The following is a 14,386-nucleotide window of genomic DNA, read 5'->3' as shown; positions in this document are numbered from 1 at the left end:
TAGAGATAGAAGACACCACCTGCGCTCAGGCTAACCAAAACATAAAGTTCAGATACTTTGTAGGAGCTGTTTTTTCTTTTTTCTTTCTTTTCTTCTCTGTGTATAAGGGGAGGGGTACTTGTACTGCGAGACAGGTCTCTTTCTCTGTTATACAGGGGACAAAACTCAATAAACTTTTTACTACTCATTGCATAAGGCTGTCTGTGTTTGATGTGCTCTCATTTTTCCACCACACTAGCTGACTCAAAATCAAAGAAAACTCAGGGTTTTCGGTTTCATAGATTTCATCTTAAATCTTAAGGCTGAGCTGTTAGACTTGGCTCACAGTGATGATCTGTACAGTGCTACAAGATGAGACAGAGAGACATTACTGAATATGGTGACATTGGAATCGCGAACCCAGACATCCTCTGTGGATCTCCCTGTTGTCAAAGCAAAGAAACAGAACAGAAGAAAGCTAAAAGGGACAGCGACAAAGTTAAACCAGAATAAACACTGGCTCAGCTTTTCAGAGTTGACAGCAGGTTCTGACTTGAAGGGATTCAGGAGTGATGCTGGGTTGGCCAGCCAGATTGTTATGGTGGAATTTAATGCTACCCCTGTAATGTATTGCTATGTACCCTTGTAACTGTGAATTTTTTTTTGACAGTACAGCTAATGTTACTTGGCAAATTTGCTAATATGAATGTTTTGCTAATGGTGTTTTTGCTTGAGAGTTCTACCCTTGCTGTTTGACTAATCAAGGTAGCCATTATTCTCAAATCATTTCCAGTGATGATGTTTCTTAACATCAGCTTAACATTACTGATGTTTCTTAGGGATGCAGTAGGCTACTGACTAATAAGGATATGATTAAAACAGTTGATAATTCACCTACATCCTCAAAGGACACAAACACACCTCTCTACATCGTCTTCTCACTATAATTAAAGATGATACACACACAGTCCTCATTCATGCATGTGCTTCTGTAGAGTTTTTTCTTTATGTCCTTATGAGCACATTAAATCAAGAACAATCAGTGTTACCAGGGGCAACACCCCAATAATGTTTAAGACAACCTGTAATCACTGTGATGGAAAATATTATTCGATCATGTATTATCATGTGATTCATATGTAATGATTCATATATAATCATGTTAATCCTTTTACTATATAATCCTATATGAATAGTTTAGTCTGCATACTCTGTCTGTATATTGTGTGAACAAAACGACTGCTGAATCAGTTGCTTCGTGATCTTGCATGTGTCATGCGACTAATGCTGATAAAGAGAAACTAGCAAACTGTGTCCGTCCTGGTGGAACAGAGCAACCCGGTATGTGCAAGAGTGTTTATTGCGATAAGGAGCAGGAAATGGGTAAACAGGATGATAGAACATCTCTTCCGGGATGTGAAATTTAGATATAAGGACCAGAGTCAGTCTACCCCTTTAGAGCTTTCGCTTTAGAGCATTAGCTCTCACACAGCTGTGTTTTGTATGTCCTATTTTCTTTATTAAATTACTCTTTTAATCACGTCTGACTTGCTTTTTATTCAAAATTCCACCAGATCACTTATAAACAGTGGTATGTAACACAATGCAAGGTATATGTAAAGATATAAAGATGTATGTAAATACATGTAAATAGTCCCTACAAACAGCTCCAGAACTGGCATTATACCAAATGGCAGAGTACCGAAAACTACAAAATAAGAGATTATGGTTCGTTTCAGTATAACGGGTAAAACCCTGTTCTCCCTGTTCACGCTTAAATGCTGGTACGATAACATAAACAACTTTATAATATCTTACAGTTATTTATAAACTTGTTGAATAGCCTATTAAATGCTTAAAAATAGATTTCAAGAAAATGGTTAAAACAAAATTTATGAGTAAATCTTGTAACTTAGATAGCAATGTTTTTACATACATTACAACAATATTATTGATGTTATTGTTCATAAACCAAGACATTTAAAGATTTCTCAACCTTTTTCAATTTACCAACTGCGATAGCAAACGTTTCAGTAGCAAAACATTTGGACACCAAAATGCATTGATTTCATTGAATAAAACCATTAATTTAAAAATATTTGCAACTTCCGCTCTCAGACCGGAAGATAACCACGTAATTCTTCCCGCAGAATTACGCGTAGCAAAGAGTGCAAAAAGGAACGTCGCCTGTACTGGATTTATCTCACTCAGCCTCTGGGGGGCGGCAAAGGACCGGCATGTTATATTGGCTAATGATCTCAATACCGATGATGGATGCGCGGTTAGAGTCGCATTTCTGTAGTAGCAGTTTACGTGCATACAAAATACACTGTACACTGTATAGCCCGATCTATGTTTTAAAAATATGAAATAAAAAATGGCCTTGTTTTGGGTTCAGCGATGTGGTACCAGGTGTTTAATTACACAGTAATGCATGCATGCGCGTTTTATTGCCTCCACGTGCATTTGAAGTCCCGTGTCCTCAGCTACACAGTAGCATCATGGGCACACGCTGGTTTTAAATCCACCACTCGTAGAATACTCTTATTCTATTGGCTAACAACAACAACAACAATATTAATAATAATAACAATAACAAAAACTGTTCTCGACACAATTCAACCAGGTTTGTTATTTGATTACAAAATTGTGTTTTGCACTGCATTTTTAAAAATGGATTAGTGGTCAGCAGCGTATTTCTGTTTAACCATCGATGTTCGCCATGCTGTAGCCTCTCGTCTTGTCAGATGAGAGACACAATATCCTCGAGAAGAAAGAACGAGAGACTGAACGTATGGTCTGCCAGAAGGACGCCCTGTCAAAGAGGTTCGAACTGCTGACTCAGAGCTGGAGGGAGAAGAGCAGTGGGATAGCTTTTCCTGAGCTGAGAAGCTGCAGTAGTTTGCTACTGGAATACTCATGAGTATAGATGACTACAGCAGTGGTGTACGTTCAAACACACGCACACACACTTTGACTCATCATAAATCAGTCTGCAATATTTGACAATCTTGGTTAGTGGCAGTAAGATATATATAGCCATCAAAATGGCCTATATATATTGAGAAGCATATTAATATTGGTTACGTCCTTTTTTTCTTTTTTTTTAAAGTGTTCTTGTCTTAGATGCTTGTACTCTGGCACTTTCAAAGATTTGTTTTTGTTCTAGGACAATGTCACTTCTGAAAAGCCACCAAAATTGCCTATTTGAACAGAAGAGTCCTGCACTATAGTTAACGTGACTTTTAAAATGAGCGGTTATATTATACACACGTTGTTAAAACTGCATTGAAACGATGTGCATTCTTTCATTTTTATTCCCTTTTGGTGCAATGCGAATAATCCGTAGCACTCATTTCCACGCGCCGTCCGCCCTCTCCCCTTGGCATCAGCTCGTGCGGTGAAGCATCCTCCTACTTTCTCCATCGCCATAACAACCGGTGGGCACGATCGGCACGGTTCCGCGAAGAGCCCGCGCTCCGTCTCGCGTTACTGAGGCGCTCGTAGTTTTCCAGAGGGGCGCGCGCTCTCCTCGCGTGCAAGCAAGCCGCATTCACAATAACGGAAAGCGGCACGCGCCCCCTTTGAACAATTTACTTCAAACCGTTTTAAGCCGCTGCAGGTGCGACAAGGGGCAGCGCGTGCTTCGCTCGCACCGGTTAATAGGAGGGCTCTTCACGACGAAAGAAACATACTGAGAGAGAGAGAGAGAGAGAGAGAGAGAGAGAGAGAGAGAGAGAGAGAGAGAGAGAAACAGAGAGAGAGAGAGAGAGAGAGAGAGAGAGAGAGAGAGAGAGAGAGAGAGAGAGAGAGAGAGAGAGAGAGAGAGAGAGAGGGCGGCTGCGATTTGACGTGACGACTACCGACGACAGATTATTTATTCGGTTCACATGCCCGCGGTAGTGGCCGGCAGCAGGAAGTGTAATCCGAAGCGTGGGAAAGCGGCGTTTTCTCCGCGGATCCGCGAGAGCTGAAGTGTTCCCGGTTCCGCCATGGCTCAGGAGAACGGAGAGTCGGCGAGAGATTCGTGGAAGAAGCAAGTGGATGACATCAAGAAGATATTTGAATTCAAGGAGATCCTCGGGACGTAAGTGTTTTAGCTCAGTGTGTTGTGTGCAAAAGGCTCTTTAACGTTTACCCCTCATCTGAGGTGGAGTAGGAGCCATAACGTGTGAGGGTAAAAGACTCTAACGTTTACCCCTCATCTGAGGTGGCATTAGTAGCCATAACGTGTGGGGTTAAAAGGCTCTTTAATGTTTACCCCTCATCTGAGGTGGCATTAGTAGCCATAACGTGTGGGGTTAAAAGGCTCTTTAATGTTTACCCCTCATCTGAGGTGGGGTAGGAGCCATAACGTGTGAGGGTAAAAGGCTCTTTAACGTTTACCCCTCATTTGAGGTGGGGTAGGAGCCATAACGTGTGGGGTTAAAAGGCTCTTTAACGTTTACCCCTCATCTGAGGTGGAGTAGGAGCCATAACGTGTGGGGTTAAAAGGCTCTTTAACGTTTACCCCTCATCTGAGGTGGAGTAGGAGCCATAACGTGTGGGGTTAAAAGGCTCTTTAACGTTTACCCCTCATCTGAGGTGGGGTAGGAGCCATAACGTGTGGGGTTAAAAGGCTCTTTAACGTTTATCCCTCATCTGAGGTGGGGTAGGAGCCATAACGTGTGGGGTTAAAAGGCTCTTTAACGTTTACCCCTCAGCTGAGGTGGAGTAGGAGCCATAACGTGTAAGGGTAAAAGGCTCTTTAACGTTTACCCCTCATCTGAGGTGGGGTAGGAGCCATAACGTGTGGGGTTAAAAGGCTCTTTAACGTTTACCCCTCATCTGCTCTGCTAACTGACTGACAGATCTGGTCATCCTAAATCAGTGATGGTTAACTCACATCACTATATGAAAATGTAAATGTAAATAATTTACTATTTGTTAAATGTTGGGAAATGGTAGCCTGCGCATTGTTTTGGTTCTTATGTTTTGGTGCCTAAAAACGGCATGAATCGACTAGGCCAGCAACACCAATAATGTTAACGCCTGTTCATTAGCTATCTTAGTGTTGTCAGCCTTTACTCTGTCTGTTTTGGTCTCTTAACCACCGCGGACATTTTATTCACACGTCTATCAAGCCCGCTAGCTAATTCTGTATCTTTATAGCTGGAGAGTCAAACCGCCGCGTGCTCCTCTCTAGCTGTGGCACGCGTGGTGTAGCGTGCGCGTGAGAAGGTCACGCGAGTTCGTGGGTATTCGCTTTGGTTGCAGTCGTTCCTCGAGGCATGGGCGCATGTGTTCCGTAAGCAGAGACCAGAGACTGTTTGCCCCGCAGCTCTTCAGTAAGCGCAGAGCCGCAGCCCAGGCTGTGTTTCGCACCGTGTACCACTGTCCCTGTCCCTGGAAACTACGTGGCGAAAGCAGCGCGCGAATCCGCGCGTGAGCCACTGTCCTGGTCGTGTGGGATGCAGAGGCGCTCCGGGGGCACAGTGCATCGACACAGTAATGACACAGACAACCACCCTCAGACGCCCGGTGCACGTTAGTTTAATCGCGTGGGTTTTTGGTTTTTTCTTTTTTTTCTTTTTTTTTGGGGGGGGGGGGGGGGGGGTTAAAACAATCTTTCAACGCTATGTAGGAAATTTACATTAGTAGGAAATTTAAGTTATCTCCTCGCTGCAGCAGGTAGGTTAATGCATTGAATACCATAAAGGAATATCCCATGATTTTTCTATCTGTCGTATTCCCTGTAATATGAAAGGAGCAGAAACCATTTGAGTAAAAATACATTTGCCAGAGACTTAAGAGCAGTTGTTGTCTCGTGGGCTTTTCATTATAGATGTGTTTTGAGCAAAAGGGATCTTCCTATTATATTCTAAAATGGACTTTTCCTTTAGGGTATTAATTTAGTCTACCTGCTGCAGTTGGGAGATAAACTTGAATTTCCTGTACTAGTCATTCAATAATGTAATACTACGTATTGGGTAGAGATTAGGTTGCATAATCCTAGAATATTCCCTTAACGTAATTGTGCAGTGGCCATAGTTTCATTTTGTTTGTTAGGAGCTATGTTTATGAGTGCACATGGAAATCTACATCTCTTCCACTGTTGACAAGGTGACTCTAAGCTTGGTGCTAGGACACTGCCGTCATAGCAACCTAAGAGCCAGGAGTCATGGAAACTCAAACTGACCCTCCCAAGCTTTGTGTTTCTCTCATATAAGTGCAGTTGTCTGTTAGCATTCTGGTACCCACCTCACCATTACCACACACACACACACACACACACACACACACACACGCACACTCTCTCTCTCTCTCTCACACACACACACACACACTCACACTCTCACACTCACTCACACACACACACACACACACACACACACACACACACACACACACATCTAGCTGCTCACACTGTAGGAACAAGTTTGTTTCTGCTTCATGGGATCTTGCCATCAAACATGTTCAAATATGGAAGCGCAGCAGTAAGGAATTGTTATCACAGTGCTTGTGAAATAAATATTAATAAACCACTCAGAGATTTCATTTAGAGAACGGTGTGGCTCCTCGTTGTTAGACGTGTTTGGCTCTTGCCATTTTCAGTCTTCTTAGTTATTCTGTTCAAGGTCATGCAGACATCCCTGTCGCCTCATCTTCTGCAGCTGAGCAGAGCAGCTCACACAACCTGTGACTCTGCTGACATGTTTGCTTGTGCAAAATGATGTGTGTAGTTGCCTTACCTGCTTTCCCCTGTGTGCTCTCTGGGGCTTGACATTAGTCTGCATCTCTGCCCTAAGCCATTCACACACACACACACACACACACGCACACACACACACGCACACACACACACACACACACACACACACACACACACACACACACACGTACGCACGTGCACACACACACACACATACGTACACACACACACACACACACACACACACATACACACATGTACACACACATGTATACATGCACACACACACACGTACGCACGTGCACACACACACACACACACACACACACACATACGCACGTGCACACACACACACACACGCAAACGTACACACACACACATACACACATGTACACACACATGTATACATGCACACACACACACACACACACACGTACGCACGTGCACACACACACACACACATACGTACACACACACACACACACGTGCACACACACACACATGTACACACACACACCCCACACACTCATATCTAGCTGCTCACCCTGTAGGAACAAGTTTGTTTCTGCTCCATGGGATGTCGCCATCACACACACAGATGACTAATCTAATAAGAACGAGTTTAATCTCTGCATTCCTTTTATCCATCTGGGTTTCTGGGTTGGTCTTCAGCTCCCTGTGCTTTGGTTCCTCTATGTTACAGTTCTGCACAATTTTATGTAAATGACGTTTTATATGTGCATGATCCCCCCACCTCCAGGTATTAGTCATAGCCTGTTCCCACCACTGTAGATGGCTGTGCCACCAGCCCAGGATGGAGTGGGCTAATTACCGCATGTATACAACCTCCCACCCACCCATGCAGTGCAGCACAGCCACTCAGCACGCGACGCAGAAGGCAGCTGGGAGAAGTGCCCTGCCTGCGCCCCCTCTGCCGGACCTTCCTGACCCGCCTCTACGGCTGACGCCGTCACCGTGAGGGACGTGCCGCAGCCATGAGACGACAGGAGTGTAGCACAGGATGGGCAGGTGGAGCATGCAGGACCTCCACTCACACCGTGTCTTTGTTATCCATATGAAGGCCAGATTACTCGTCCTCAGATTATCTCTGCTTTGTTTTTACCTGGGGAGCAGTGGTGAGAGTTTGTCATTTCAGAACGACTGGCATCGTATGATGATCTGGATCAGACGGACTAAAAAAAATACCTCTTTCTGTATAATAGTGGTGCATCCCTTCACTAGCCTAGACGGTGACAGTGGTGAAATCAATGGCCACTAATAGTAAATCTGTCTGGTTTTAAGTATACTTTAATACTCTAATTTACAAAGGTGAGAAAAGGTGTAGGAGATGTTCAGGTCTGGGTGCTCTGCGTGCTTCAAATATCTGTGACTTTGAATAAGAAATGGTCAAATTCAGTATTGCCATTTCATGGCTGTCTTTCATGTGCCAAAGTTGCAAATCAGATAACAAAATATTTCACAATTCTTAGAGCAGTTAATAACTTCTTTGGCCCATGTTGTCTCAAGCCATGTGTGCTTAATGTAGTTGATCGGATAACGTAAATCTACCCTTGCGACTCTTAATCCTTAAGCAGGTGTTACTACCTGGAAGTGTTCTTTCGGGAACTAAGATTTGTTCTGTCCTCTGAATTTGTTTGGATTAAGAAGGCAGTCTTAACTCTCCGTTGTGAGAATGCAGACATGATAATACAGCTTTGAGTTCAACGGGGGTGTGGGGGGGGTGTGTGTGCGTGTGTTTGTGTTGCTGATGAACTGAGCTTGGCACTGAATTATTCAGCCCACAGACCAGTCACAGGCTGGAAGATCACGTGATCATTCAACAGGTGTAGCCTGTGTGCTAGGTGCAGTGAGTCACTGCTAAAGAAAAATCCCCTAAGAGGTGAACGCAGCGGTTGTCTCACTTTCAAGCGCACACACACACACACATTGAGAAGGAGGGTGCGGACATCAGAGGAGACTGCATGAGAGGGGAGGAGCGAGCAGGGTAGACATCGAGGCCACGCAGCTTTTAATTGCCTGCTCCACTTTCACTCTTGCTCCTGGTCTTGCCCTCTTTTCCAGCATCTCTCTCTCCCTACCTCTCTTTCTCCTTTTTTTCTCTCTCTCTCTCTCTCTCTTTTTCCTGCTCCTGCTCTCTGTTGCGCTATCTCACCATCTGATTCTTTCTTTCGGGTCTTTTCACTTAAAATGTCTTTTAATGTGGAATGTCAGTACAAAATGTGACTATTATGCAGTCATCCTTGGCATACACACACACACACGCAGTCACACTAACACACACATTCCCTTGGCTTACACACACACAGTCGCACTAACACACACATTCACTGTGGCGTAAGGTGCACGATTTGTTGGGGAAACCCTTTTCATCAAAGCAGTTTTTTTCTTCCGCGAGCAACATATCCAATTCCTCACCTTATTGTTTTACGCCAGTTAAAATGAATGCGTGGCTGCATTCAAGCGTTCCTCAGTTTCTCTGCGAGTGCTCCGGCTTGTAAACACTGCCGTGTGACGGTCTATTTAATTCGCCGATGCATGATGACCTGTTTAATGACTGCTGTGCCGAGTCAGCAGTCCCGTAGTCCTGAGTGCGGTCTTCAGCTGTGGCTGAGGCTGGGAACAAACAGCACATTGATATCTGTGGAGGATGCCATGTGTCACGGGCCCTGCAGAAGAAAGCGTAAACGTGGCTGTTGCTCTAGAATGCTGCTCAGGTGATTACAGGCCCTTCTTTTGTGAACAGGGCTTCTACCTGGAGTAAAGACAGCAGTTCTCTCTGCAGTAAAGACGGTGGCAAACAGGTGCACAGGGCATAGACTAACTGTAGTGTACTATAGTTAAAGATGTAGAGGGTGCAAAAATTGCAGTGTAGTACACAAGGTTTCCAGAGAAACAGGAAATTTCTGACAGGCTGTGCAGAGCTTGTGTATATATGTGCATGTATAAAAACTGGTATAGCCCGCAAAGGTCCTTCTGAAGGTCCAACACAGGTGGTTGCATAAACCGAAGGAAATCATCTCAGAGTGTCTGACATAATTGTCTCACATAATGACATAATTATGCATTATCTCACATAATGTCATGTTAGGTTTGATAAAAATGTTACAGGTTTCAGGAGTCCCAAGCAGCTGAGGTATTGCTGGCCTGTCAGTTTCCTCTGCTCTGCGTCTGTGGTGGATCTGAGCTGAGAGCAGCACTTTCATGGTCCTGCCAGCAGTAAGTGACATCACTCTTGTTTTTCTTTGCGGCGAGTGATGCAAGTCTTTTAACTTTGGGCGTTTACAACAGGATCGGTCTTGTCACGCTCCATCCTCTCTATCTTAGACACAAAACCTTTCAGAACCTCTTCTGCCTGGACCGCAGCAGACTGTGTTTGTCAGGTGGCACCATGATCCCTCTCAACGGCACTTCTTCCCGTTAGCTACCAGCCATAATTCCATGCACGCTCTTAACTAACTAAGGCACCAGTTAACGCCATCGCTCTCTGAACCGTCAGTTCATGTATCCCTGCCAGACGAGTGCGTGGGGTTCCAGGGTGCAGGTCGCATTCTTTTGTCCTTCCGTTTGCTCTCTCGTGCACGCACATGGTGTTATTGTTTGCACACCTCGTTCTAACAACGAGAGCGGGCAGAATCCTGATGAGATTAAGACCTCAAACCCATCTGTCACCGGCAGCGTGTAGCTTCAGCACTGGAACCTACTAGCCATATATAAACACACACCCACCCTTCTCACTAACTCTCTCACACTCTCTCTCTCTCTCACACACACACACACACACACACACACACACACACACAGTGGCCTTACACATGCTTTTTTTTCCCAAATGCACGCACTGACAGAACATGGGGAGAGCCTTCCTCACACACTTCTCAGACCTGCTGGGCTAGAAACAGATGTCCTCGTTCAGCAGGCTTGCTCCAGTGTCTCTCCCCGCTCTAAAGGTGTCGGGGCTGTGCGGGTGGCGGCGAGAAGTCCTCCTCACTCTCAGAGGCCCCGTGCTGCCTGCAGGAGCTCTCACTCAAAACAGACCACAGGGTTCTTATAGTTAATCATTATTATTAGCTTTAGTGCACATGAATGGGTCACCAAGGTTTTGAACCTATAACTATGACTATGTAGCGCATAGGGTAGGCGATTAGAAAAGTATTATAGTATTATAGTAGTATTATAAAGCAATATAAAGGACATAACATTATAAAGGCCTTTTTGGGGCGTCAGTAATTCCCAGCAAAATGAATGTCACAGTAATGTGCTATAACAAGGATGAAAAAACATATTACGTATTTTTATCTTTCCAGATCTTCTTCTTGCTGTCGTTTAATAGGAAAGCGAAGGGGTGACATGGGGTGTTTGTCTCAGGCACCAGAGCCCACAAGCAAGATTGAACCTTTTTGAAATTACGCAGAATTATTCATGAATACAGCTCAATTGGCTTCAGCTGTGTGATTCATGGAGCAGCAAAGAATTCCTTTTGTGTGTGGGTGTGGGTGCAGGTGCAGTGTGCTTTCTTTTGTAGGCCTTGTTGTCCTTGTTGGTTTGTAAATGCATTGTTTTTCCACATGACTTGCAGCCCTCACCCCACAGTGTGAGACCTGAGAAGGACAGAGTGGTCCTGTTAGTAGAAGGACAGAGAGATCCTGTTAGTAGAAGGACAGAGAGATCCTGTTAGTAGAAGGACAGAGCGGTCCTGTTAGTAGAAGGACAGAGCTGTTCTGTTAGTAGAAGGACAGAGTGGTCCTGTTAGTAGAAGGACAGAGCGGTCCTGTTAGTAGAAGGACAGAGCGGTCCTGTTAGTAGAAGGACAGAGCTGTTCTGTTAGTAGAAGGACAGAGTGGTCCTGTTAGTAGAAGGACAGAGCGGTCCTGTTAGTAGAAGGACAGAGAGATCCTGTTAGTAGAAGGACAGAGCTGTTCTGTTAGTAGAAGGACAGAGCAGTCCTGTTAGTAGAAGGACAGAGCGGTCCTATTAGTAGAAGGACAGAGCGGTCCTGTTAGTAGAAGGACAGAGCTGTTCTGTTAGTAGAAGGACAGAGCGATCTTGTTAGTAAAAGGACAGAGCTGTTCTGTTAGTAGAAGAACAGAGTGGTCCTGTTAGTAGAAGGACAGAGCTGTTCTGTTAGTAGAAGAACAGAGCGGTCCTGTTAGTAGAAGGACAGAGCTGTTCTGTTAGTAGAAGGACAGAGCTGTTCTGTTATTAGTAGGTGCCTCTGCAACTCAGGAAGACTTGGAGAATTTGGGAGAGTTGGAGGAGTTAGAATATTGGAGTTGTTGGAGGAGTTGGAATATTGGAGTTGTGGGAGTTAGAATATTGGAGGTGTTGGAGGAGTTGGAATATTGGAGTTGGAGTTTAAATATTGGAGTTTTTAGGCTGTATAACTGTAATTATATCTACTTCCATTCAGATTCAGCTTACCAACTAACTAAGACTCACCTCAGGCTGAGACACAACTATTGGCTTACAGCCAATACTGTATTAAGACAGAAGTTTGAATTTATGTAGCATAGTCAACTGGCTCAAAAATAACTTAAAAATGTAACTTAAGTAGAAAGACTCACTAGATTCACTGTCTATTTCTTTACTGTGGAGCCATCATTAAAAAACCCACTGAGTAAATATTAGATTATCTTGTTATTGATAAAGAAGTTTTGTGTTTCTTGCATGAATGCAATTAATCTGTATTGAAGTCTGTTGAGCTCCTGTCCTGGCTCTCAGTTTGCGTGCCTGATTACTATCTGGGGGGTATTGTGACGGAGTGGCAGCCATTTGGAGTTCTCTGAGCTTTCATTGGCCAACTCAAATGTCCATGTCCTTTCCTTATGTCTGCTCTACATCTTGTACTGAAGCTGGGAGAAAGCTTGCTTGATTCCAAAGTGATGAAGTCTGAAATGGAAAGAATCTGTTAGCATAGAGAAATAAATAATTCCAAGTCCATAGTCATTGCTGGGGCGAGGGTTTGCATCAGAGAGATTAAAACATAGAAGTTAGTTATGGTGGCCATTAAATGCCAGACGAGGCTCATTTCCGGCCTCTGTATTTGGCCAGGGCTTGTTCTCTATATAAGATTTTGACTGATGTTTTGAGAATGCAGGCACACCCACCACAGGGTTTTTTTGGGGTTTTTTTGGAAGGCAGTGGGGGGGGGGGGGGTTGTCTTTTCCCTCTACCAGCTTTTAAGCCATTATAATTGATAAATGGCCATTGACTGAAGGGATTTGCACCACAGTAGCAGATGTTCATGCATAGTCAAACCTCCCCTGCTGCAGCGTCGCGGACCGACAGCCTGCCGTGGTCAGTAAGCCACCGCGCTCCGAGATGCGTCACGGTCTCGGAATACTGCAGATCCAGCTGAATTTCATTTAAAGCGTCAAGCGTCTGCCTTCCCGCTGCTGCCACCTCCCCCACCTCGTGACACCAAGCGGACGCGCTGATAATGAATGAAGCCTCGTGTGTGAACACGATGCGTGAACAACTGGTCGGTTGGATTCTGGGAAATTTGTAGCCATTTTACAGCAGGCTTGTATGGCTTTTTCACCCTTCTGATCCGAGAGCAGCGGCTTGTGGGTTCCACATGGCTTCATCTAACTAATCATATTTTCCCACACTAAACCTTTTTGTGCCTTCACATCGGGAATGAAACTGCGTTTCTATCGTCCTTTTCATTTTTATATTTTTATTAGCCCTCCCGTTTGAGTGATCAACTTGATGGGCTGGAATTCCTCATGTTCCATCCTTGCAATGCACGGGAGCAGTGTACGAGACCGGAATGGAGAGGTGACAAAGAAGATGGGTCTCGCAATAAAAGGCTGGTGAGGGAGGGCAGAGATGAGGGGATGAGACGGAGGGGTGTGTGTTTCCCGTGTCACAGATTTTAGAGCACACAGGGATTGGCAACTTGTGTGGAATAGATGTTCTCTTTGTCTCCCCCTCCCTCCCTCTCTCTCTCTCTCTTTCCCTCCCTCTCCCTTCCTCTCTGTTTTCTTCTCTCGCTTTCTCTCCTCTCTCACTCTTTCCCATTCTCTTACTGTCTCTCTCCCTTTCTCTTCTATATCTGTGTCCCTCTCTTTCCCCCTTTCTCTCTCTCTCTCCCTCCCTCTCTCTCGCTTTCTTTCCCTTCATCCCTGCTTCTTTTCTTCCTCTCTCTTTCCTTTCCCCTGGTCGCTCCGTGTCATACCTAATCCCAGCTCCCAGTGTTCCGTGCTGGCGTTCGTCTCCAGCAGGGACGAGCTGGTGCTCCTCTAATCTGTGTCCCCAGACTCACAATCACACTGTGAGTCCCCCTCACTCAGAGGCCACACAGCCCGAGCACTTGTTTCAAAACCAAAGAAATAAAACATGCTATTGATATGTCACAGTAGAAATGCACTTAACAGGTTCGGAGATCAAAATGATTTGTAACACCAGTGTTCAGACATTCTTTCCTGAGCATCGAATTTGAATATGCTAATAACTAAACATTCCTCTTAGATTTTGAATCTCTACCACTTCAGTGCCGGGGTCTGTACAGGTGTCTGTGTTGAATGCTGTCCAGGGATGCTGGGGTTTCTACGTAGATTTCTATCTTTAGAAAGCGAGTATGTAAAATGGAAGTGTTATGGTTCAACTAGCATGGTTTACCAGTAATGAAAACGTTCTTTACTGGCTCTAATCTTCTTGGTTTTATGCCAGTGAAATTGTACTTTATTTGAAAGT

General features: G+C 44.7%; 1 protein-coding gene across 3 annotated transcripts in view; it reads left to right on the top strand.

The window, feature by feature from the left end:
• Positions 1-3,417: 3,417 nt before the first annotated feature.
• The window catches only part of camk1da (calcium/calmodulin-dependent protein kinase 1Da), a 51,484-nt gene continuing 40,515 nt past the window's right edge, over positions 3,418-14,386 (top strand). Inside the window, exon 1 of one of the 3 annotated variants that reach the window (XM_081723016.1) lies at positions 3,418-4,066. Coding sequence is in view for 1 of the 3 variants with exons in the window: in XM_027020554.3 (XP_026876355.1) it covers positions 3,972-4,066 (95 nt within the window). In the remaining 2 variants the exon portion in view is untranslated. The remainder of the gene's footprint in view (positions 4,067-14,386) is intronic. The other 2 variants (XM_081723017.1, XM_027020554.3) reach the window with 2 other exon arrangements.

Source organism: Electrophorus electricus, chromosome 11, assembly GCF_041902795.1.
Source record: "Electrophorus electricus isolate QZ-2024a chromosome 11, ASM4190279v1, whole genome shotgun sequence".
NCBI classification, from domain to species: Eukaryota; Metazoa; Chordata; class Actinopteri; order Gymnotiformes; family Gymnotidae; genus Electrophorus; species Electrophorus electricus.
The sequence above is the reverse complement of the archived record's forward strand: the minus strand, read 5'-3'. Positions and strand labels throughout refer to the sequence as shown.